The 24,141-nt window shown below is 39.3% G+C and overlaps 1 protein-coding gene across 2 annotated transcripts in view; it reads right to left on the minus strand.

Annotated features, from left to right (window-relative positions):
- The window catches only part of LOC133610391 (disks large homolog 5-like), an 81,804-nt gene that overhangs the window by 42,603 nt on the left and 15,060 nt on the right, over positions 1-24,141 (minus strand). For both annotated transcript variants that reach the window (XM_061966594.2, XM_061966595.2), the window contains exons 2-7: positions 20,713-20,781; positions 8,412-8,580; positions 8,124-8,267; positions 3,662-3,845; positions 1,023-1,279; positions 645-957 (exon numbers count right to left, since the gene is read on the minus strand). In XM_061966594.2, coding sequence (XP_061822578.2) covers positions 645-957; positions 1,023-1,279; positions 3,662-3,845; positions 8,124-8,267; positions 8,412-8,580; positions 20,713-20,781 — 1,136 coding nt within the window. The remainder of the gene's footprint in view (positions 1-644; positions 958-1,022; positions 1,280-3,661; positions 3,846-8,123; positions 8,268-8,411; positions 8,581-20,712; positions 20,782-24,141) is intronic.

A 24,141-nucleotide genomic window follows, 5' to 3' on the forward strand; every position in this document is an offset into this window, starting at 1 on the left:
CACTGTATGTGTACCGTATGAAAATATCAAAACAATTTTAATAACTAGCATGGCATGAAGTATGGCAGACAATTAAAAAAGGAGAGCTGTAATGTTGTAGACAGCCACAATGTATCCTTCAATGGTCTATGGTACTGTACTATACATGCACCATTAAATGTTGTTTATTAAAATAATGATTACTCCAAACATATTATATGTGCTCTATAAAACTAGAATGTCACTATGTAGGAAACCAAAGCAACTAGAAATACAAGGGCAAAAACGCCCATTCCACTAGACGTCCTAAAATTAATCATGAAACTGAACTAAAGTACACGTGAACAAAAAAAAAAAAGAAGTTTTTCCAGACATGCATGACTCTACGACTATTAAGTTTGAAATACAGAGTATTACTGCTACACTTACACTTAACTACACTAAGACTTCTGCCAAGGCCAAACAATCTGGATAAGCACTCCCTGTGTATGCCCAAATGTTGTTATTCGTCTTCCTCCATTATTCACTCGGAAATTTAGGAAAAATGCCCTCATGCAATGCTCACTAGAGGGAAAATAAACTCTGCATTAAAATTTGAGCAGCTCTACTCAGCATGAGAGTGCTTTTCTTATTTCACTTCCAGCAGACAGCCTTCCAGCTGTTACCTGTCTGAGAGCCTCCAGCTCCTCGTTGGCCACCCGCCTCTCTGAGGACGTGTTCTTCAGCTTGGCCTCCGCCACTTCCAGCCCAGTCTGCAACCTCTCCACCTCCTTGATCACCTGGTCGCGCTCGCTCATGATGAGCCGATACTCGCTGATGACCGAGTCCCGCTCCTCCTTGTACTTCTCGCACTCCTTGGTCGCTTTGAGCTGCTGGGTTTTGAACCGCGTGGCCTCCGACTGCAGACGCTCCATGTCCCACTGCAGCTCCATGTTCTGGGCGGCGGCCTTGGAGAGCTCCTGCTGGGTGTTGTCGAACCTGAACAAGAGCGTGAAGTTTCACAAACACTTGCCTTTTTGTGCGGGCGATGCTTTCAGCCTCACCTTCGTATGGATGATGAGTACTGTTGCTGGTAGAGGATGGCAGCGTCTCTCTGCTTCAGCAGCATGTCCAGCTGTTTCTGGAGACGGTGGTTCTCCTCCTCGACGTGGTCCAGGCGGCTCAGGTCAGCGTTGTGACTCGCCGTCTTCTCATTGTAGAGCTTCCTCAGACCGTCGTAGTCGCTCCTTACCGACTCCAGTTTGTCCACGGCCGAGTCATACAACTTGTTGAGCGCATCGGAGGAACCCTCTCTCAACACCTTTAAATAAAAATAAAAAACTCAGATTAATTTTCCTCATTAAAACCCTTTTTTTTTATTGATGGAGACCCATTTGATTTATTACATGAATATTAAGGCTACACCGTCACCGAAGTTAAAAATGAAGAGTCAACCAATTCAAAATTATACAAGACATTTTTAAATTTTACAAGAAAAAAGTTGTACTTTTAGGAGTTTAGAATGGAAATATTCAGAGGAAAAAACATAATTCTGTGACTATAAGGACATTATGAGAAAAAAAAATATTTTGAGAATAGAGATTCATAGAGAAAAAGTAAAAATTGTATAAAAATACAGTTGTAATATTACAAGAAAAAATTCTAATTTTATAAGAATAATGTGTTAATGTTTAGAGAAACAAGTCATTAATATATCCATCCACCCATTTTCTACTGCTTGTCCCTCAATGTTACAATATTCAAAGAAAGTAAAATATATTTAAAAAATAACATATGACGAGGAAAAAAGTCTTGTAAAAAATAAGGTGGAAATGTGAACAGAAAAAAGTCATATATCTATGAGCGTTAATTGCTAATAATATAAGAATATGTTCTTATTTTTATGTAAATATAATAGAAATCTTAAGAGAAAAAAAAAGTCTTAAATATGTGAACATTAATAGCTAATAATAAGAAAATGTTCTTATTATTACGTAAATATAATAGAAATGTTAAGAGAAAAAAGTCAAATCTATGAACATTAATAGCTAATAATATAAGAAAATGTTCTTATGTAAATACAATAGAAATGTTAAGAGAAAAAAGTCATATCTATGAGAAATATGTTGGAACATAATAATGTTTCAATTTCATTGAAAAAGTTTAGAGAAAAAAGTCAAATCTATGACAAATAAGTTGGAATATAATAAGAAGTTGCTATTTTATATGACTAAAGATGAAATATTCAGAGAAACAGTCATATTATTTAAGATTAAAGTTGTTATATTGTGTTTTCATTTCATAACAATAAGTAGAAATATGAGAGGAGTCATAATTCATAATAATAATTGTGTTAAATAATTTCCCTTGTGGATCATTAAAGTTTGTCTAAGTCTAATTCAATGACAAAGTCACATTATGAGAAAATCAATATAAATCCTCATAAAAGCTTTCAATGACCTTTGATGAAATGTTTCATTTTATATTCTTAGTAAAACATCTAATACAAAATAAATACAAAAAGAATATTAGTTATACATAAATAAACACAAAATAATATGAATGAGAAATTATACATACAATATATAAAAAAAATATTACATTTCCAAAAAATAATGCAAATTACTTTTTCAAAGAAGAACAAATATATATATATATTAATATTATAAACACAATAAGCAATATTGTATACCTCAATATACACAAATTCACTTTCGCTATTAAACCATTTCCCTAGCAATTATTACCCTACGTTGGGTAAAAGGATAGCCTGTGGCTCTATCCAAGACCTGGGCAAATTAAGGCCCGGGGGGCCTTAAGCTTTTCAATCTGGCCCGTCAAACATTCCCAAATCTTTTTTTTTTTTAGATCTTTAAGATCGAAACTGTCGCTGCCATTATGATGTGCCGTGATGTTTTCAAATAACGGTAAGTCTTGAACTATGCAATGTATTTCAATGATTGGATTCTGCGCTTTTGCATGATATACTAGTTACTATGGTAATCTAAGTCACAGCAGCTCAGGCCAGGCACCAAGCAGTGTGAGTGGGGAGCGTTTCCACAGAGTGTTTCCAGAGCGGCCAGCCTGAAATGCGGGTGTCAGGGACAGACGCGGAAGGAGATTTTTACAACAAAAGTCTAAAGCTTAGTGCTATAATCAGATATATCAGATTGTAGGTGGGTTTATTTTTTTACCCTTCGCGTTCTTATTTCGCTGTGTTTGTTGCATTTTTGTTGCGTTTTGCTTGATTGTAAAATATGTCGATCGAAAGGGGGTGTGACGTTCATATGTTGTCAATATTCAGTGTTTTATCGTTCATAGTTAATATTGTAAATCACACACTTTATTTTCATGTATTCTCATACAGTAAAAAAAAAATTAAATTACATTCCGTTTTTAACATTCAATCAGACATTATTGTGAGGTATTGTATTAGTGTTACTAAAAATAGATATACCGGCCCCCAGACACATTTTTTCCCCAGGCCTGCTCTAAAAAAAAAACTGTCTACATCCTAATGCACAAAATAAATACTTTTACTGAATGATTCTTATTTGAAGGAATGAAAAAGGCCAATATGTCTGACCAGCAGCAAACAATGAAGCATTCACTTGGGATCCAGACTCCATTAACCAAACTAGTTGCGCTTGAATTATTGCTCCCTCTGTTGGTTGCTGTGAGTGGCAGCTAGCTGGGCGCGTACCTGTTGGTGCAGCATCCTCATGTCGGCCACCTCTCTTTGATCGTCGTCATGGAGCCTCCTCAGCTCCTCGCAGGCCTGCTTGGCGTGGTTGTGCTCCCGCACCAGCTGCACGTTGTCCAGCCTCACCGCCTCCAGCTCCTCTTTCAGCTGGCCGTGCTCGCCGGCCAGGCGGCTGTGCAGCGTGCTAAAAGTTTTGAAAAAACATTATTGCACTTGAAGCCGTGTTACCAAACCAGCTCGAAAAAGGAAAAAGTGGGGCATTAAGAAGTTAAAACACGGGATTGTTTTCTCAGGAATCGGGCAGGCCCAAAATAGTCGATGTGGTTTATTCTGTCAAAAGGCCAGATGTTCTCTATTATTGTCACGGTGCTAATTACTTTTGTGCTGGCAGTTAAGTCGCTTACGCAACGCCACTGTACAAACAGCACTGACAAAAAGTCAGGCTTGTATTGTCTGGAATAAAAGTAGATTTTGAAGTAACAAGCGAAATGCGTTGTTAAGTGTGAAGGAGTGAGTGATAAATAAAGACTTTCTCTGATGTGCAAACAGGCCCAAAAAGGATAGAGCTTAAGCCCGGCAATAATCCTTCATCTGTCTGTTTGCGTTGCAGCCAGATGTTGGTTGACTTTGGAGACAGTGTGGTAAAAACAACAGAAAAAAAAAATCACTGAAATGAACTGGATTCCGACTTATTCTCGCGGCGACAACAAATGCTCCGTTTGTGCCACAGATGCTGCGCTCGCTGGGTCGGGACGGTAATTACAGAGCATAATTTGGTGTGCCTTCTTCTTTTGAGACGGGCGTTTACTTCTAAATTCTTCACGTTGGCTTTGAAAGGAAACCCCAGGATAGTTTCTGTTTGGGGGTGTAACGGTACGAAGTCATCCAGGTTCAGCGCGTAGATCGGTCTTAAGGTCACGGTCCGGTTCATTGTCCGCCCGGTAAGGGCAGACAATGCAAAACCGATTTGGTGCACAGCTTTAATAATGCAAGGCAAACGAGTGCAACGACTTAAACTGTGTAGCCAAACAATAAATTATTTTTGCATTAGTTGTTGATCCTGTAGCATTTATGCGATTGTGACATTTTTAATTTGCATGAGTAGTACCTCAACTTATGAGCTTAATTGGTTCTGTGACGGAGCTCTTATCTCAGAAAAAAACATCAAATTAACATCTGCGACTGAAATTAATGAAAATGTATTTAACTGGAGCTTGGACTTCTCCCCCAAACATCATAATTTTAATGTATTTTAAAAAGAAAACGTTTAGGTAAGAAATATTGTATGAAAAACAATACAATAGAATGTACCAAAAACTACAGTAGTTTTATGACATAACGTGGTAATAATTTACCTTGGAGACTGGACTTCTACAGTTTTTCCTGGGAGCTGTTTCGCCGTCAAACACACCATCAGCAGCTTCTCCATTTTTTCATGAATAAATGGCTGCTGTTTAAATGCTATTACAACATTCTTGGTTGGCGTTATCTACTCATTCTGCTTCAGTATGGTGCAGACTAGCAGTGCTTTGCTCGAATTGCTTCGCCAAGTTGGCGCCACGCTGGTTAATGTTTTTGATGGATCATATTTTCTTCTCAGCACTGTCCTTCCCAATAACGTTCTTACTTCCCATTGTTGGAAAACAAGTTATGATGATCTCTAGCTATAAGCTAATGCGAGCAGGTAAGACCGGATGTTTTCATGTGATCTTACAGGGTTCCCTGTGATATTTGTTATGGCGGGATGCTTCTAACTTAGAGCATATTAATTGGCCGAGAGACAGCTCTTAAGTTGAGGTACCACTTTTTTTTTCATAGTTTGTGTGTTTTTGGATTGTTTCTGTGTTTAGAGCATTTGGACATGGCTGCGGGTTTGGCAAGTGGTTCCAAAAAGGGCACGGACAACGGTGGAAGAGGGTTTTCAACCTCTCACTTCTCCTCAGTACTATTGCGAGACACGACATCCCGGCTGCATTGTACTGTAATTTCCGGACTATAAGCCTCTACTTTTTTCCTCTGCTTTGAACCCTGCGTCTTATAAAACAGTGCGATTAATTTATGGATTTTTTTCCGCTAACGGCTATGATGTTTTGTATTCAACAAATAGTTTTAAACAGACACTGAAAAGGTGCATTATTATCTGTGCTATGGCGCCATCTTTTGGACAAGTTTGCTGACTGCAGATGCTGCTGGGTGAACGTCTACAGTATTTCCTTCTATTTAGTTCTCTAAACCGGAAGTACAAGTGCAGTTCCGTCTTTTATTCATCCATAGCGTTTCTCTTATGGATTCTTCATTCATCAGTAATGAATCAATTTAAGTGGACCCCGACTTAAACAAGTTGAAAAACTTATTCGGGTGTTACCATTTAGTGGTCAATTGTACGAAATATGTACTTCACTGTGCAATCTACTAATAAAAGTTTCAATCAATCAATCACTTCAAGCAATGTTTGTAAGTTTTACATTATAACTAAAACAATTCATACTTATCCTGTGTGTGACGTCATTAGAAGTGTTTTCATTTGTATGTGCTATCGTTATGTAATCAAGCTAGCATTGTTAGCATTAGCTAAAATGCTAACACGTTTACGAGTGTCTGTGTTGGTATCATTAACTTACAATGGCATTCTGTTTGTATTGTTCCAGTTTCGTAAATTATTCTGTTTGGCTTATTGGCGAGCTAGCCTTTGCAGCTTTGGGTCCCTGACGATGACTTCTGTTTTGTTTTATCAGCCGTTTTACTGCCGTGTTACAGGCACTGTTAGGAAACAATTAATGTATGTAAACAAATGTTTACAAATCATTTTTTGTGTGAATACCTCATTTCAAAACATATGTATCTGCGGCTTATAGTTTGGTGCAACTAATATATGGAAAAATATTTTTTCCTTCTAACATTTAGTTGGTGCGGCTTTCTAGACTTATTGTCATTCAAATTTGAACTTTACAGTACAGATAAGAACAACATTTTGTGGCATTAGCTTTTATCCTGTAGTGCAGGATAAAAGAACAATAAGGTGCAGAGTGTTTGCATTTACAAAATAAGGTGCAGATATAAATAGATTTACTGTACAGATAAATATATTGCACTTTTGCATATGCATCCACGTTTATGGATGTATGTTATATTGTCTTTATAGTCCAGCGAGTTAATCCGTTTTTGGGGGGAATTGAGGGGATTATTATGATGCGTTCAAGAGTGTTATGGCCTGAGGGAAGAAGCTGTTACAGAACCTGGAGGTTCTGCTATGAAAATACAGTATTTGTTAGAGTACTGTACTGGACTTTCACTATTATGTTAGATCCACTATGGACTGGACTTTCACAATATTATGTCAGACCCACTCGACGTCCATTGCATCCGGTCTCCCCTGGGACAACAATCCTAAATTGATGTTTTCTATAGGGCAGTTCACATTTTAAAAATGATTTCTGGGTCAATAGTTATTCTTTTTTTACTTACGACATTGGAGCAATACATATATGGAAATAAGTTTGTGTATTTTTTATGCAATTAAACAAAAAGATGTGCAAATAAAAAGGTTTGTAAACATAAATAACTGATATGATATTAAATAAAGATTGAATGTGACCTTGTCACATTCACTCGGCTTATCAGACGATTCACACACACGTTTAGTTCCATTCTCAATCTCCCACTTCACATCCTCACATCCATCATCTTTTCGTACCTCATTCTCTAAATAGCTTTTAATTTCTCTTTGAGGTCTCTCAGTACATCTGAGTTTTGTGGCACCAGTTGCTTTGTTCAAACTTTTAGGCTGTAATGACTGGACTGTGCTACCTGGAATGGGCTCAACCTGTGTGGTTGGCTCCAGTTATGGAACCCAGTTACGCGGTCCTCTCCAAGGTTTCTCATAGTCATTCGCATCGACGTCCCACCGGGTTGTGAGTTTTTCCTTGCCCTTATGTGGGCTCTGTACCGCGGATGTCATTGTGGCTTGTGCAGCCCTTTGAGACACTTGTGATTTAGGGCTATATAAATAAACATTGATTGATGATTGAGAGAGTAAACATGTGACTATATTGTGAGGCAGTTAAACTCAAAGTACCATGTAGGAACTTGGTAGAACTCTATACAGTAACAAAAAATCAGACAAATACATGTTCAATTCATCCCGTAATTTTGTGGCACCCTTTTTTTTCCCTCTTCTTCTTCAACTATCATAAAAATGAAATTAGGTTGATGAGGATTTTTTTTCTTACAGGGAGGCTTAACGCACCAGCTTGCAGTTCTCTATGACAAGTTCATCCCTACTACCATCACCAAAATAAAATCTGTTCCATGCAATCTGTGAATATGTCAGCGCGGGAGCTGAACTCGTAGCTTAAAAAGCCCCCGCGGGCTGAGCAGCGCTAAAGTGCCGCCTTTTAGAAAATGTAAACACCCCCGCCCCTTACACACATACTGTACATCCCACGAGTGGCTGTGCACTCACTGGTAGAAGTCGGCCTTCTTCACCGCCTCCTCGCACCTCTTGAGGGTGGTGCTGTGCTGGTTCTGCAGGGACTGCAGGTCGGCCATGGCCTTCATACACTGCAGCTTCAGGCGTTCATAGTCATGAGCTGCTTTCGAGTTGGGCCTATACACAGCGATGCATCAAGACGTCAACATTGCAGGCAATACAATTTAAAGCCCCTCATGGTCTGATTCGAGTGAGCGGTGTCACGTCAGACCGCTGCGCACAAACAAACAAAGACGGGAGTGGATAAGATGGCAATCGTACCTGCAGTCGTCAAAGGTGCTTCCAGGTGAGGAAAGCGCCAGACGCTTGCGCAGCTCGTCCCTCTCCCGGGTCACGTGGCGAAGCTGCAACAGGACGGTGTCCATGTTCCCGAGCGCCCGGTGGCTGTCAGTGTGGGCGAGCGGCGGCGAGGAGGCCGGAGTGGGCGTACCTGCAAGTGTAAGCAGCACAATAGTCACCTCCATACCTTTCAGACAGCCTTCTCTAATTAGGGCAGTGGTTCTCAACTGGTGTGGCTTCAGGGTCCACCATCACCCCTTAATACATTACATTCTCTGTTATGCCCCCCCCCTAGGAAGAAAGAAAATAAGTCACCCCCTCCCACTCTCTACCGCAGGGGTATCAAACTCATTTTAGATGGGGGGGCCACATGGAGAAAAATCTACTCCCAAGTGGTCCGGTCTGGTAAAATCACGGCACGATAACTTAAAAATAAAGACAACTTCAGATTGTTTTCTTTGTTTAAAAATAGAAAAAGCACATTCTGAAAATTTACAAATCATAATGTTGATGGGGTTTTTTACACTTACATGTTGCGGTTAATAGTATCTTTATTTGTCGTTATTTATACTTTCAGTCAACTCATTGGTGCTAATTTTCAATCAATAAAGATTAAAAAAATAATACCAAAATCAAATTACAGGATGTTATTTATGTCGTTTGCTAATTTTTCTCGACTGGTGCACTAACATCATATGTTTTTTTGTTTTTGTTTTTTACATATGTAGTAGGGCTGGGCGATATAGCCTTTTTTTAATATCGTGATATTTTAAGGCCATATCGCGATACACGATATATATCTCGATATTTTGCCTTAGCCTTGAATGAACACTTGATGCATATAATCACAGCAGTATGATGATTCTATGTGTCTACATTAAAACATTCTTCTTCATACTGCATTAATATATGCTACTTTAAAACTTTCATGCAGAGAAGGAAATCACAACTAAAAAAATCACTATTTTTTTTCATACGGTGTTGATCTGGAAATGTTTGCCTCGGCATTTTGATGGTGGGGCACTGAACGGAGATGTTGACATGCGGAGTTTCAAGCACTCTTCATTCTCTAGCAGGTGACTTTTCAAATGATGCTACATATTAGCAGTAATGCTACTTTTTATAGCCACGCTTTTGCCCCACACTTGTCAAATTACGGTTGTCTGTTCGACATATTCCCACTTGAAGCCAAACCACCGCCAGATGATGGACCCCCTGCTGTTTTTTGGGGGAATTAATTATTCCTTCATTTGTTACCAGATTCGCACCTTCTCTCTTTCGTATTACCACTCGCACAGCTAACGTTACCCATGCTGCTACCTCTTTGCTGCGCGAGGGCGTATACGTATGTGACGTATGTCGTGACAGTATGTGACGTGTGTAAGAAGGTGCGCTTGTCTGTCTGTGAGAAGGAGACACAGGAAAGAGCGAGGAGAGCCTGTAGTGTAATGCCAGCAGCTAAAAGCAACTGCGTGAGAACGTATACTCGAATATCACGATATAGTCATTTTCTATAACGCACAGAGACAAACCCGCGATATCGCCCAGCCCTAATATGTAGCATAATCTACAAAGATACAAAGAATTGCTATTCCGACATCTAGTGGACACATTTAGAGCAGCAGTTTCTTTCATTAAAAAATTTTGGCTCATTTTTACACTTAGCAAATTCATCTCGCGGGCCGGATGAATCCTGTTAGTAGGCCTGATCCGGCCCACGGGCCTTACGTTTGACACCCCTGCTCTACCACGACTATATATAGTATCATTTGTCTATAAAATTACTGTAAGTACACCTCTGCACAACATTGTATCCTTATTAACATTAACACACCAATCTTTCCTCATTTCCCACCGTAGTCAAAGTGAAGTCAAACACTACATACGCTTTGTCACATTGTAGTACGGCAAAATAAAGTATGTTCCCCGAGGTCACAACCCCCCACCACCACCCCGCCCCCGCTTTGGGGCCCACCCCACTATTTGAGAAGGACTGGCTTAATGACAAGAGACACCCTAAATTGGTCATCACCACACACAGAATGTATTTCCTAATGTATTAATCATCAGCTAAGAAAAATCCTAAAGTTTGAAAAAATGTCACTAAGTTCAATATTTCAAACTACTGGTTCATATTTTAATCAAAAAGTATTGCAAAAACTTTGTGAGCCTTTTGTTGAACTCTTAAAACTAGTGAATTTTTGCAGGATATTCTCATTTGCTGTGATGCTCGAGAAACTGCAAATCGGTTCTCATCATTTCACTTAAAAAGAGCCGTAGAAAAGATGTGACTTGTTGGCAAACTTCACATCTCAACCAAGCAAAGAGCCACGACCCACCGGTTGAGAATCACTACTTTAGGGTCAGGGGTGAGCAGAAGCCAGGGGACGTTTAGGGCAAAAGAGGAGATACATCCTAAACTGGTCATACAGACAAACAACCAAGCACACTCACTTTTACAACTATGGACAATTTACACTCTCCATTTAGACCAGTTCTTCTCAAATAGTTGGGCGTTGCGATGCCGGGGGGAATACTTTATCAGTATTATGCTTCAAACCCCGCTTAGAAAAGCTGTGCACTGAAAAACATGCTCATTGTAGCCATTAATCCTGACTTAGTCATTTTGATTAATATAAATAAAAATAAGCACAACAGATTGTTTTATTTGTTTTTGTTTTGTAGGTTAAAGTACTGTATTGTGCTCCTGAGTTATCAACATGCTGATCAGCATTAAAGGGGAACATTATCACCAGACCTATGTAAGCGTCAATATATACCTTGATGTTGCAGAAAAAAGACCATATATTTTTTTAACCGATTTCCGAACTCTAAATGGGTGAATTTTGGCGAATTAAACGCCTTTCTATTATTCGCTCTCGGAGCGATGACGTCACAACGTGACGTCACATCGGGAAGCAATCCGCCATTTTCTCAAACACATTACAAACACCGAATCAAATCAGCTATGTTATTTTCCGTTTTTTCGACTGTTTTCCGTACCTTGGAGACATCATGCCTCGTCGGTGTGTTGTCGGAGGGTGTAACAACACGAACAGGGACGGATTCAAGTTGCACCAGTGAACCAAAGATGCGAAAGTGGCAAGAAATTGGACGAATGTTGTTCAAAATATGAGGGTGTGGGGAAAGCCGACGAAAATGGTCAGTCGTTTGTTCCGCACACTTTACCGACGAAAGCTATGCTACGACAGAGATGGCAAGAATGTGTGGATATCCTGCGACACTCAAAGCAGATGCATTTCCAACGATAAAGTCAAAGAAATCTGCCGCCAGACCCCCATTGAATCTGCCGGAGTGTGTGAGCTATTCAGGGACAAAGGACCTCGGTAGCACGGCAAGCAATCGCAGCAGTTTGTTCCCGCAGACGAGCGAGCTAAACCCCCTGGATGTCTTGGCTCACACCGCTTCTACCGTCCCTTAAGCCACCGAAGATGATCAAAAGAAGAATATCGACCCTAGCTTCCCTGGCCTGCTGACATCAACTCCAAAACTGGACAGATCAGCTTTCAGGAAAAGAAAGCGGATGAGGGTATGTCTACAGAATATATTAATTGACAAAAACTTTATTCATTACTCGCGGTTTTACGTAAATTATTATACATAAACTGTGTTTACCAATAATTTAGCTTAAAAACATTACAACACTTAAAAACAAACACATACCAATCGTTGGTTAGAAGGCGATCGCCGAATTTGTCCTCGCTTTCTCCCGTGTCGCTGGCTGTCGTGTCGTTTTCGTCGGTTTCGCTTGCATACGGTTCAAACCGATATGGCTCAATAGCTTCAGTTTCTTCTTCAATTTCGCTTAAGCCGCTGAAATCCGAGTCTGAATCCGAGCTAATGTCGCTATACCTTGCTGTTTGTTTGTATTGGCATCACTATGTGACGTCACAGGAAAATGGACGGGTGTATATAACGATGGTTAAAATCAGGCACTTTGAAGCTTTTTTTTAGGGATATTGCGTGATGGGTAAAATTTTGAAAAAAACTTCGAAAAATAAAATAAGCCACTGGGAACTGATTTTTAATGGTTTTAACCCTTCTGAAATTGTGATAATGCTCCCCTTTAATTATTTATTGAGTTTATTTAATTTTATTTCGCTGTATCAAATGGCTCAAGTCAGTCAAAACATTTTATTTTTTTATTTCAGGCAAATTGATGCACTTTAAGTATTTTCTGTTACAGACTATATAAAACAAATGTTAATAAAGTTATTTGTTGCAAGCTGATCTATATTTATTTCCTTTTGTTTGTTTTTGCTTTCTTTAATGTTAATAAGGATACATTGGTATGTAGAGGTGTACATATAACAATCTTTCTAGACAAATTATACTATATATAGCCGTGGCAAAATGTTTTCTTCTTCCTGGGGTGGGGTGGCCTAACAGAAAAATAATTGAGAACACTGATGTGCATGTTTTTGGTATGTGGGAAGACCACCCATGCAAGTGTGTGATCCCTGGGTAAAGTGCTTTATCAGGATCATGCATCAAACCCCGTTTAGAAAAAAAATGTGCACTGTAACCAATAATCCTAACTAACTCATTTTGATTTATTTGAAAAAAAATAAGCACAGATTGTTTTTTAAAATTTTTGTTTTGTAAGTTAAAATGTTTTATATACTGCATTGAAGTGAATCGAAGTGAATTATATTTATTTACCGCTTTTCTCTAGAGACTCAAAGCTCTTTTACATAGTGAAACCCAATATCTAAGTTACATTTAAACCAGTGTGGGTGGCACTGGGAGCAGGTGGGTAAAGTGTCTTGCCCAAGGACACAACGGCATTGACAAGGATGGCGGAAGCGGGGATCGAACCTGGAACCCTCAAGTTGCTGGCACGGCCACTCTACCAACCGAGCTATACCGTGCTCCTGAGCTATTAAGGTTGCTGATCAACATGAATTCATTGACATTAAGTTTATTTAATTTACATTGTTAGTATCAAATGGCTCAAGTCAGTCAAAACATTTTATTGTTTAATAAGGATGACATTTTATTTTATTTTATGTAAATTGATGCACTTTAAATATTTTCCGTTAAAGACTAAAAAGCAATGTTGGTAAAGTTATTCTTTGTTGCAAGTTTATAATTATTCCTTTCCTTTCGTCTTGTTTTGTTTTCTTTAAGGTTAATAAGGGCACATTGGCATGCGAAGGTGTACTTACACAATGTTTTATCGACAAATTATACTTTTTAAAGTCGCAACAGATAGTGGGGGCAGGGGGTGCCGAAAATATTTTCTTCTTCCTAACTGAAAATAATTGAAAAGCACTGATTTAGGCTAATGTGCATGTTTTTGGTACGTAGAAAGGCCAACCATGAAAGCACAGGGAGAACATGCAAACTCCACTCAGATTCAAACCTTCGATCTCTTGACTGTGACCTAACTAATTTTTGTGATTAATTCTCCTCCCGTACGCCCATGTACCGGTAAGCATAACTTCCTGTTACCACAATCAAAAGCACACTTTCTATTTCAGTCAGCACAGTCAAAGTGGGGGGGACTAAAAAGCAGGTCTCTACTAGTGTGTGTGTGTGTGTGTGTGTGTGTGTGTGTGTGTAGCGTAACTAAATCCCTCTCACGCCTGTGTAATCACCAGCATGTGCTCTGTCTGAACAGGGGACGGCCAGTGGCTAATATATACTGTCCTCTTTCTGGAGTGCAGTTTGGTAATCAACGTGTTGGCGTTTACGTCAACAAAAGTTAAGAAGGCCGCCATCTTGTCCACTTTTTGGCACCCCCACCAAGTGTCCAGCTTGGTGGAAAGGAGCATGTCTGCTGCTTGTAATAGAGCAGACTTGGGCAAAACACGGCCCACGGGCTACATGCGGCCCATTAAGATTTTCAATCTGGCCTGCCGGACGTTCTACATAATTTTTTTAGACCTTTAACATCAAAACTGTAGGCGCCATTACGATGTGCAGTGCTGTTTTTAAATTACCGTAAGTCTTGAACTATAGAAAGTATTTCAATGGTCGAAATCTGTGCTTTTGAGTGTTATAGGAGTTATTACGGTAATCTACGTCACAGCAGCTCAGACGAGGAACAAAGCAGAGTGGGCGGAGTTTGTTTTCAGAGCAGCCAGACCGAAACATGTGTCAGGAACAGATGCGGAAGCAGATTTTTACAACAAATTTCTGCATAAAAGTTATAATATATAATATTGCAGGTGTTTATTACCCTTTGCATTCATATTTTGCTGTTTGTTACATTTTTGTTGTATTTTGCTTGATTGTAAAAGGTACACTACTATCGAGGAGCTGGTCTGAGAAGTTAAAGTATCAATGATTGTCACACACACAGGAGGTGTGGCGAAATTATTCTCTGCATTTGACCCATCACCCTTGATCACCCCCTGGGAGGTGAGGGGAGCAGTGAGCAGCAGCGGTGGCCGCGCCCAGGAATCATTTTTGGTGATTTAACTCCCAATTCCAACCCTTGATGCTGAGTGTCAAGCAGGGAGGTAATGGGTCCCATGTTTATAGTCTTTGGTATGATTCGGCTGAGGTTTGAACTCACAACCTACCGATCTCAGGGCGGACACTCCAACCACTAAGTAAAAGAGGAGCGATGTTCATATAACGTTAATATTCAGTGTTTTATTGTTCATAGTTAATAGTGTAAATCTCACTTTCTTTATTTTTAAAGTTAAAGTACCAATGATTGTCACACACACACTAGGTGTAGCGAAATTATTCTCTGCATTTGACCCATCACCCTTGATCACCCCCTGGGAGGTGAGGGGAGCAGTGAGCAGCAGCGGTGGCCGCGCCCGGGAATCATTTTTGGTGATTTAACCCCCAATTCCAACCCATGATGCTGACTGCCAAGCAGGGAGGTAATGGGTCCCATTTTTATAGTCTTTGGTATGACTCGGCCGGGGTTTGAACTCACAACCTACCGATCCAAATGTACATTTTGGGTGTCCCATTCAGTAAAAAAAACTGTATAATTCCATTCAGTTTTTCTGAGGTGGCCTGTCATAACTTTTTGGGAATTCTATCGGACATTGTGACTTTTGGTATTAGTGTTCCTGAAAAAAAAAAGGACCCAAACACACATACTGTACAGCAGATTTTTACAGCTAAATGTGTACATAAAATGTATACACACATAAACATTGGCTCCCCAGACACAATTTTTCTCTCAATGTGGCCTCAGAGTCAAAATATTTGCCCAGCTCTGTAATAGAGGGATACGCGCCAAGAGGAAACAAAATTATATTGATGTTTACTGTGGTAGGCTCCTGCTATTCCTATACTTTTTCAGATAAGTGTAAACTCCATACACAATGTGGAGCTACTCCCCTAGGTCTTTATTGCGGGAAATAAAACACATTTTTAGTATCTTAAATATCATTATTACGTCAATGGTAGTCAAGGATAAAATATGTTACACACCGAGTCAGAGCAAGTCAGGAGTAGGCATGCTAATAGCTAATTGCTAATCCATCTTGAAACAACACCAAGAAATAACCTGCTCAGTGCCCTTGTGGTTAGAGTGTCCGCCCTGAGATCGGTAGGTCGTGAGTTCAAACCGTGGCCGAGTCATACCAAAGACTATAAAAATGGGACCCATTACCTCTCTCAGCATCAAGGGTTGGAATTGGGGATTAAATCACCAAAATGATTCCCGAGCGCGGCCACTACTGCTGCTCAGGGCTCCCCTCACCTCCCAGGGGGTGAACAAGGGGATGGGTCAAATGCAGAGGACACATTTCACCACACCTAGTGTGTGTGTGACAATCATTGGTACTTTAACCTTGTAAACTTGAATAAGTGTAGATTAAACCGTGTTCCAGCAGAAAGTTTAAAAGGAGTCTATTAAAAGGAAAATAATAAGTCAATTAATAAAAGTGTAGAGAGAGGATAAAATAACAGCAACTGTTGTGTGTAGTGGCCAGCCTACACGAAAGCGGAGGGCGGATCAATCCATAAATCGTATTGTTGATACCACGGATAGTATCAGTATATGACCAATGCTAAAGTGATGATATATACTGTATACCGTATTTTCCGCACTATAAGGCGCACCTAAAAACCTCAAATTTTGTCAAAAGCTGACAGTGCGCCTTATAATCCCGTGCGCCTTATATATGGACCAATATTGAGCCTCCAACAGGTAAAAGTTTCAATCAATTAATCAATCGCAACTACGGTAAGCAGCCGCCGACTTCCTTTTCCCCCATAGAAGAAGAAGAAGCGCGCGGTGCATGCTGGGATATATGACTGCGCGAGGCGTTCCGATTCATTTCCATTTGTTTGTTTATGTAAAGACACCAAAATGGCTCCTATTAAGAGACACGCTTACGACGAAGAGTTTAAACTTAAGACGATCAGTCGCGCAGTAGAACACGGGAATAGAGCAGCAGCGACACTGACTCCATTTATGACGACTTTGACGAAACAGAGCCGGACATGTTGGATGTCGTATTCGCCCAACGTTTAATTCGGACACTGAAGAAGAAGAATTCGAGGGATTCGTGGGTGAGGAATAACTTCATAAAGTGAGCTTTACATGTTTATTTTGTGTGTTGTGTGACATTAACGTTTGAGCAACGTTGAGTTTTTGATATATTATTATTGCTCTGCACTATTTCGAGTGTTACTATATTGTGATTGCACTAACGTTTGATTTACCGTAACAGTATCAGACTGTTTTTTACCTGTTTATTGAATCAGGGAAAAGTTCCCCTCCACATGTTATACCTTGCTGTTGTTAAAAGATAAACGAAATACCACGTCACTGACTTTACCTCGGGGAAAATAATAAAACAGCTGTTTATTCATTTTGGGAGTGAACAGAGTTGTCAAAACGCTGGTTTGTAATCTATTAATAAAGTTTGACTGACCTATCTGACTGTTTTGTTGACATTCCCTTTAGCGCAGCTTCATCTAATGGATCCATAATGTAACCCCAGCCTCTACTGTAGCGTCTATTCTATGCGCCTTATAATGCGGTGCGCCTTATAATGCGGTGCGCCTTATATATGAACAAAGTTTTAAAATATGCCATTCATTGAAGGTGCGCCTTATAATCCAGTGCCCCTTATAGTGCGGAAAATACGGTACTTTTATTTCACAAAAATTGTTTTGTTTTTGTTACAAATTTAGGAAATAATTCCCTGAACACAGGATGATTTTGAGAGCAAAAACCAAATGATTTACAGTAAGTGAGTAATACTTGATATCGTAGTTTTTGCTTTTGTTTAATTATTGTGTACTATTGACTTTGTTTTGCTGAAATAATTGTTTGTAATAAAAGAGAATAAGGATATTAATTGATGAGTATTTTGAGATATGGGTTGTCTCTGGTTGTCAAGTTGCGGTCATAAATCTGAGTTACGAGCCTCTCCGTCGCCAGTTGGTGTAGTGATTGCCAGAATCAACCCCGGAAAATCCGCCCCTAAACATCCGGACTAACTCGCTAACATTAGTATATAGCTAGAGGTCGACATAACTTAAAAGTTAGTGTAAAGGGCAGTGCTCAGAAGAAGAAGTAGATGATATTCATTGAATTAAAGACTTGAAGAGGCAATTGGAGCGTGTCAGTCTGCACCATACTGAAGCAGGGGGAGTCATAATGCCAGCCAAGGACAATAAAATAATATCTGAACGGCAGACATTTATCCATGAAAATATGGAGAAGTTGCTGATGGTGTGTTTGAAAGCGAAGCAGCTCAAAGGACATACCATAGAAGCCATGCATTAATACATGATTTACTTTTAAAAAACACTACTGTGGTTGTTTGTAGTCCATTCTATTATTGTGTTTTTAATACAATATTTGTTATCTAAACGTTTGTTTTTCCTTTTAAAAAGGCATGTTACATGTTAAAATTTTTATTTTTTGGAGGGGGTCAAGCATCAATTAAATTGATTTCAATTCACTTCAATGGGCGACACTGATTTGATACAGGTGTTTTGAGTTACGAGCTCGGTCATGAAAACAACTGAGCTCGTAAATTGAGGTACTACTGTAGTTTAAGTATTGTGGTGACATTGCTAAACAGCAAATTAGGGAATAACAAAATGAAAATTTCATTTCACGGGTATCTTGACCAAAATGATCACGGTTCTCATTATTATGGCGATATTCTTGAATGTGCTCAGTTATTTTTTTCAAAACACTAAAATAAATACAATCCCCAAAGAGGGCACTTTAAGTTGATGATTACTTCTATGTGTAGAAATCTTTATTTATAATTGAATCCCTGGTTTATTTTTCAAGAAGTTTTTAGTTATTTTTATATCTTTTTTTCCAAATAGTTCAAGAAAGACCATTACAAATGAGCAATATTTTGCACTGTTATACAATTTAATAAATCAGAAACTGATGACATAGTGCTGTATTTTATTTCTTTATCTCTTTTTTTCAACCAAAAATGCTTTGCTCTAATTAGGGGGTACTTGAATTTAAAAAAAATTCACAGGGGGTACATCGTTGAAAAAAGGTTGAGAACCACTGCCCTAGTTAATACCAATGTTTTTAAGCGGTTGCTAGTTAGACCACTGCGGTTATTTGCCTTTGTAGACCACACACCTGGGGACTGTAAGAGACTGTGAGGGTAATTGGAGCATTTACAATACGCGTTTCCCCCTGACTGCTTCACATCTGAAAGCATGGATGAAGCAACGTCATGTTGAGTTTATACAACAAATGAGTATAGAACTGTATAAAAACTAGGGATGTAATGATTCGTTTTTAGAATGGTACGATCCGAAACGATTCAGTGTCAAACAGTGTGACTTTGAAATAAATACTGGATACTGGACCCTGCAGTCGAAGTTTCCAGTGTTCCTTTTATTTCTTGTAAGGAAATGAGGTATACATTAATTATGTATACAAACAAGCAAGTGAACAACAATTAATGGCCAATGCATTCACATCTTATTTTAATAAAGTGCAACCAACACTTTAAGTTGAATTAACAAGAGGAAAAATGTTCTGCTCTTTTTTTTTTTAACATTACAAATTTTTTCAATAAAAGTAAAGTTACCAACATTTTAAAAGTAGACTTACCTGCACTTTTTTCTTTTGTTTTTCAACATAAAAACATCTACTATATCAAAAATAAAGTGTGCCAAACATATCTTCAGATTGAATTAGCAGTAGGTTTGCCTGAGAAATTAAGTGCAACCCAATATTTCAAGAATAAATGAGCATCGATTTGACCTGCTACTACAACAACTTTCCGCTATAGCACAATCGCAAAAGCCACAAATACAAACACCACAACACAACAACATAAAGCAATAACAAGACACAACAGAAGTGACAGCGGTATAGCTCGGTTGGTAGAGCAGCCGTGCCAGCAACTTGAGGGTTGCAGGTTCGATCCCCGCATCCGCCATCCTAGTTACTGCCGTTGTGTCCTTGGGCAAGACACTTTACCCACCTGCTCCCAGTGCCACCCACACTGGTTTAAATGTAACTTAGATATTGGGTTTCACTATGTAAAGCGCTTTGAGTCACTAGAGAAAAGCGCTATATAAATATAATTCACTTCACTTCACAGCGGACAAGTTTTCAGCGACAGACCACAATGGGTGAAAACGGTGCAATGAAACAAGTTGACCCCTTTTCCAGTCATAGATATATTTTTTTTACTTTTTCAATAATATGAATAATATACTATGTTCGTTGCACTGTTTTTAACCTTACGCCTTAGCTTGGTTTGTCGGCGCTTTTACTTCCGTTGTCCGTCGCGTCCTTTGTAGCTTAAAGTTGTGTTGCAGCTCCATATATTGTGTTGTGACATTTGTATTTCTTGCGGCTTTTGCAATTGTGCTGTAGCTGAAAGTTCTTGTGTTGTTGCTGTATGATATTATCGTGTGACCTTTCCCGGCCACCATAGGTATCCGCCATTCTTGTTTGGATGCCTGATGGCATCGGGCAGTCAGACTTGAGAGACGTTTAACGACCTTATTCTTAACTTCATATAAAATCTGCCATTCATAAATCCAATGTTTTCTTTTTTCTAGTATCAATAAAATCGATATGTTGCTTTTTAAAACAATATTGGATGAATATATATCTTGCAGAAGCCAAGCGAACAAAGATCGAAGTTGTTGAATCTTAGGAATATAAATCGATATATCGATTAATCGTTACACACCTGATAAAACCTCAACAGTGCCTCTGCTGGTTGATGCCAAGTAGTGCACTGCATTCTGTCTCAATTGCTTCAAAACACAATAATTCCATGGTGTGCACCACCTGATGGACGGGTAGGAAACCTTCCACTTCCACACTCACCTGCACTGCTTAGAGAGCTGCTGCTCTCCGAGTCAGACGGCATGGTGGACAGGACGCTGTAGGTGGAACCTGCAAGGGGATTGGAAACAAGCCGTTAGAGTCAACTCTCCTGTCACCAGGACGGAGCATCTTGGGTTTCATTCAGAAGCAAAAGGCCAGCAAGAACAACAACCAAGGCCAGCTGCAGGAATAATAAGGTGGGACTTTCCCCGCATCGGGATGACGGGGCCTGCGGGCTGACAGCGCAGTGTTGCTAATTATCGGTTGGGCAAGGAGGGGAAGCTTGAATAGCGACTGGCCAGGGCCCCGAAGAGGCCACATCCTTTTATCTCCTCTGACAAGCCCCCCCCTTCTCCCCAACAACAACTGAAAGCTCCTTCTTTTACAGCCTACTGTGACTCACAATTAACAGTAGGGAATAAAAACCGGGAGACAAGGGTGTCATCTTGTTAGAAAGTCAAGTCAGCTGGACCAATGGAAACACTATCTTCATTGTAGGACATTTAGGTGGCTAAAATAAAACATAGGGCATTCTATTTCCTACTCTCTCTAAAGCGGACTCTATAGTCTGATGTAGGCTGTTTTTTCTTGACATACATCCAACGACAAAGCAGCTAGGTTATTTAAAGTAAACAAAAAAGAAGAATATTACATAAAGTGGTCTCTGCATTATTTATTGTTGTCTGTATGCAGCTACATTTCGGACACCCCTGATCTAGAAACAATGCAAGCCTGTTTTTCTTCATTTATGGTTGCAAATGTCCAAACTCTTGCCTGTTAAAGACACTATTGGCTTCATTCAGAATGGAACTTCCCACCACTCTACTTTCCCCCCCCAAGTTGAGGACTGAAAGAAGGGTTATAAAAAAAATGGATGTGCCTCAGGAACGGCGACATCCCATGGATCAAGCTCTCTTTGTTCTCCCTCTTAGAGCTACAGTTTCCCATGACTGCTCGAGAGTCTCGGCCCGGGCAAGGTTCACTGTGTCACGTGTGCGCTACCTTCTGACAGTTTTTCGCTATGACTCCGGTGTCTCCTTTAGATTCACCTCAAGCAGCAGACTTTGGAGCGAATGGTTCAAGGTGTAGCGCGCTTTCTTGGAGCTTATGTCATCTTTACGCCCAGGTACAAGATAAGAAACATTGCATTTGTTTGAACAAGTCAAACTATTTCTCAATAGGAAACAATGGAAGTTGAATTGATCCATTTCAGGATCTACATATGTCCACATTAGGAGCATTTTGTAGGCGCAAACATCGTTTATTGTGTGACGATTAATCGATTAAATACATTTCTAAAAAAGCTTTGATAGCCATTCTGCGTTGCTTCGATTGATCGATTAATGAGTGTAACTAAAGAAAAATTATCAAAATCCGGACAGCGTCAAGTGCCCGGAACTATAAATACATAGTTTCCGCAGGGCTGCTGCAATAGAGCGCACAAGAGAGCAGTGGTGCATGGGAGCTGTTATTTGTGTGGCGGCGAACAGCGGAGAGGTTTTAAATGATAAAAGTTCATTAAGTCAAATGTGTTAAGAGTGTAATTTAAATGCTTATGCTTATGGTTTAAGTTCATTTCCCTGAAATAGGCATTGAGGCTTTAAAGTGTGTTATATCCGATAACTCAATTAATCGAGCACACAAAGCAACAGATCACTCGATTACTAAATTAATCGATAGCTAAAGCCCTAATTGAGTACATTCATGCTTTTTGGCTGTGTTTTTCTGCAAGGCGGTGTTGGTTTACGCAAAAGCCTCTGTTTGCAAAGATAGGTGACAGTGAAGAACGCCTCCAGCCGTTGTGTTTCTCCATGACATCCGCTTGTTTGTGAACAGGATTATGCAGAAACTACTCAACCAATTTGCACACAGCTTTTTAGTGGGTTAGGTTATGGATTAATGCAAAACCCACCTAATCATGGCGCAAATCCAGGAATTATTTTCAGATTCATTAAAACGGCTAGATAGTTCCTTTTAATACATTTTCCTAGTTTTCTTCTGTTATTCATGTCTAGATCTTACTAACACACTGGAGGTGATTTATCGCACACCTAAAAACTAATTTTGGAAAAATTCCTTCAGAAAAACCCCCCAAACTTATCTATTGTTCGATATTGCTTGTAACATGAAAGCTTTATGAACAAGGTTTCCAACAAAAAAACAAAACACCCACCATCCGTTGCTTTTTGCCTCTTAAAACCCACTTTTTGTTGACGTAATTTTGCTTGTTTGTGGGCAGAATGATCAAAAACTACTGAATGGATATGTACAAAACCAGGGCTGCAGCTATCGAGTATATCCGTAATCAAGTAATCTATCCATTAGTTTGTTCAATTAATCGGACAAAACACACTTTATAGCCCCTATGCGTATTTTAGGGAAAATGTTGACAAAGATTTTTTTGTTTGACATAGGGCTGGGTGATAAAACAATATCAATATACAGTGTATCAAGATGGGATACGTAATCGCTATCAATAAAAAATGTGTTAGATAAAACATTCGATACATATATATCTTTCTTCTCTGTTGGAATAAACAGGTAGTTGCAAAGCAAGGTTGGTTGCATGAACGAAGACATACGCTCGTTGGTAACCAAGGAACACAGGAAGTGATCACTGATCAGTGGGAGTGGCACGCTAATAGCCAATCAGGTAACAGTATTAACTATCGCTTTTGGTTGTGCCTTCTTGTTGTCTCACGGTTGATTCTTTGCATTGAGTGAGAAGAAAATCTAAAAATCTGGAGCAAAGAAATTGTGGATAAAACAGAAAAAAATCACCTCGACAGTATAGCAGTTTTTTAGAATTAAAAAAAAAAACGGACCATAGTCAGACCAAGGCACTTGTAATCAGTAATACCAAACCACCTTAGCCACCCTCACCCTTCAGCACAGCTGGCACTACACATGCATAAAATAGTTCTTCTCAGGTTACTCATGTTTACATTTTATTAAGCATTTTTTAAGTAGTCCTTATTTTTGCACCTTCATTTAAAGACGTTACTGTTAAGTGTTCAATATGATTTTAGAATTTCCTTTACATTGATTGAGTGTATTCCATGGCTGTGTTGACATGTCCTTTCCTTTCTGCCTTGATAGGTGAAGGGATTGCATTTAAAATTCAAAAATGCATTATGATTTTTTCTCTAATTATTGATATCGACCGATATAAAACACTTACTGTATATCATGATACAGTTATCAGTCATATCACCGAGCCGTAGCTCTAATAAATGCACATTGTCAACATTAAAACCTTAAAATTACACTTCAGTGTGCGTTAATAAAATTAAAACCAACAATTAAAAAAATTAAACGCCACACAGATCACGGCACCTACACCACTCACATGTGCGCTCTATTGCAGAAACAATGTCCGCATATATAAAGTTCTGAGCACGCCATGCAGTCCGGATTTTAGCGATTTTT

Source organism: Nerophis lumbriciformis, linkage group LG11, assembly GCF_033978685.3.
Source record: "Nerophis lumbriciformis linkage group LG11, RoL_Nlum_v2.1, whole genome shotgun sequence".
NCBI classification, from domain to species: domain Eukaryota; kingdom Metazoa; phylum Chordata; class Actinopteri; order Syngnathiformes; family Syngnathidae; genus Nerophis; species Nerophis lumbriciformis.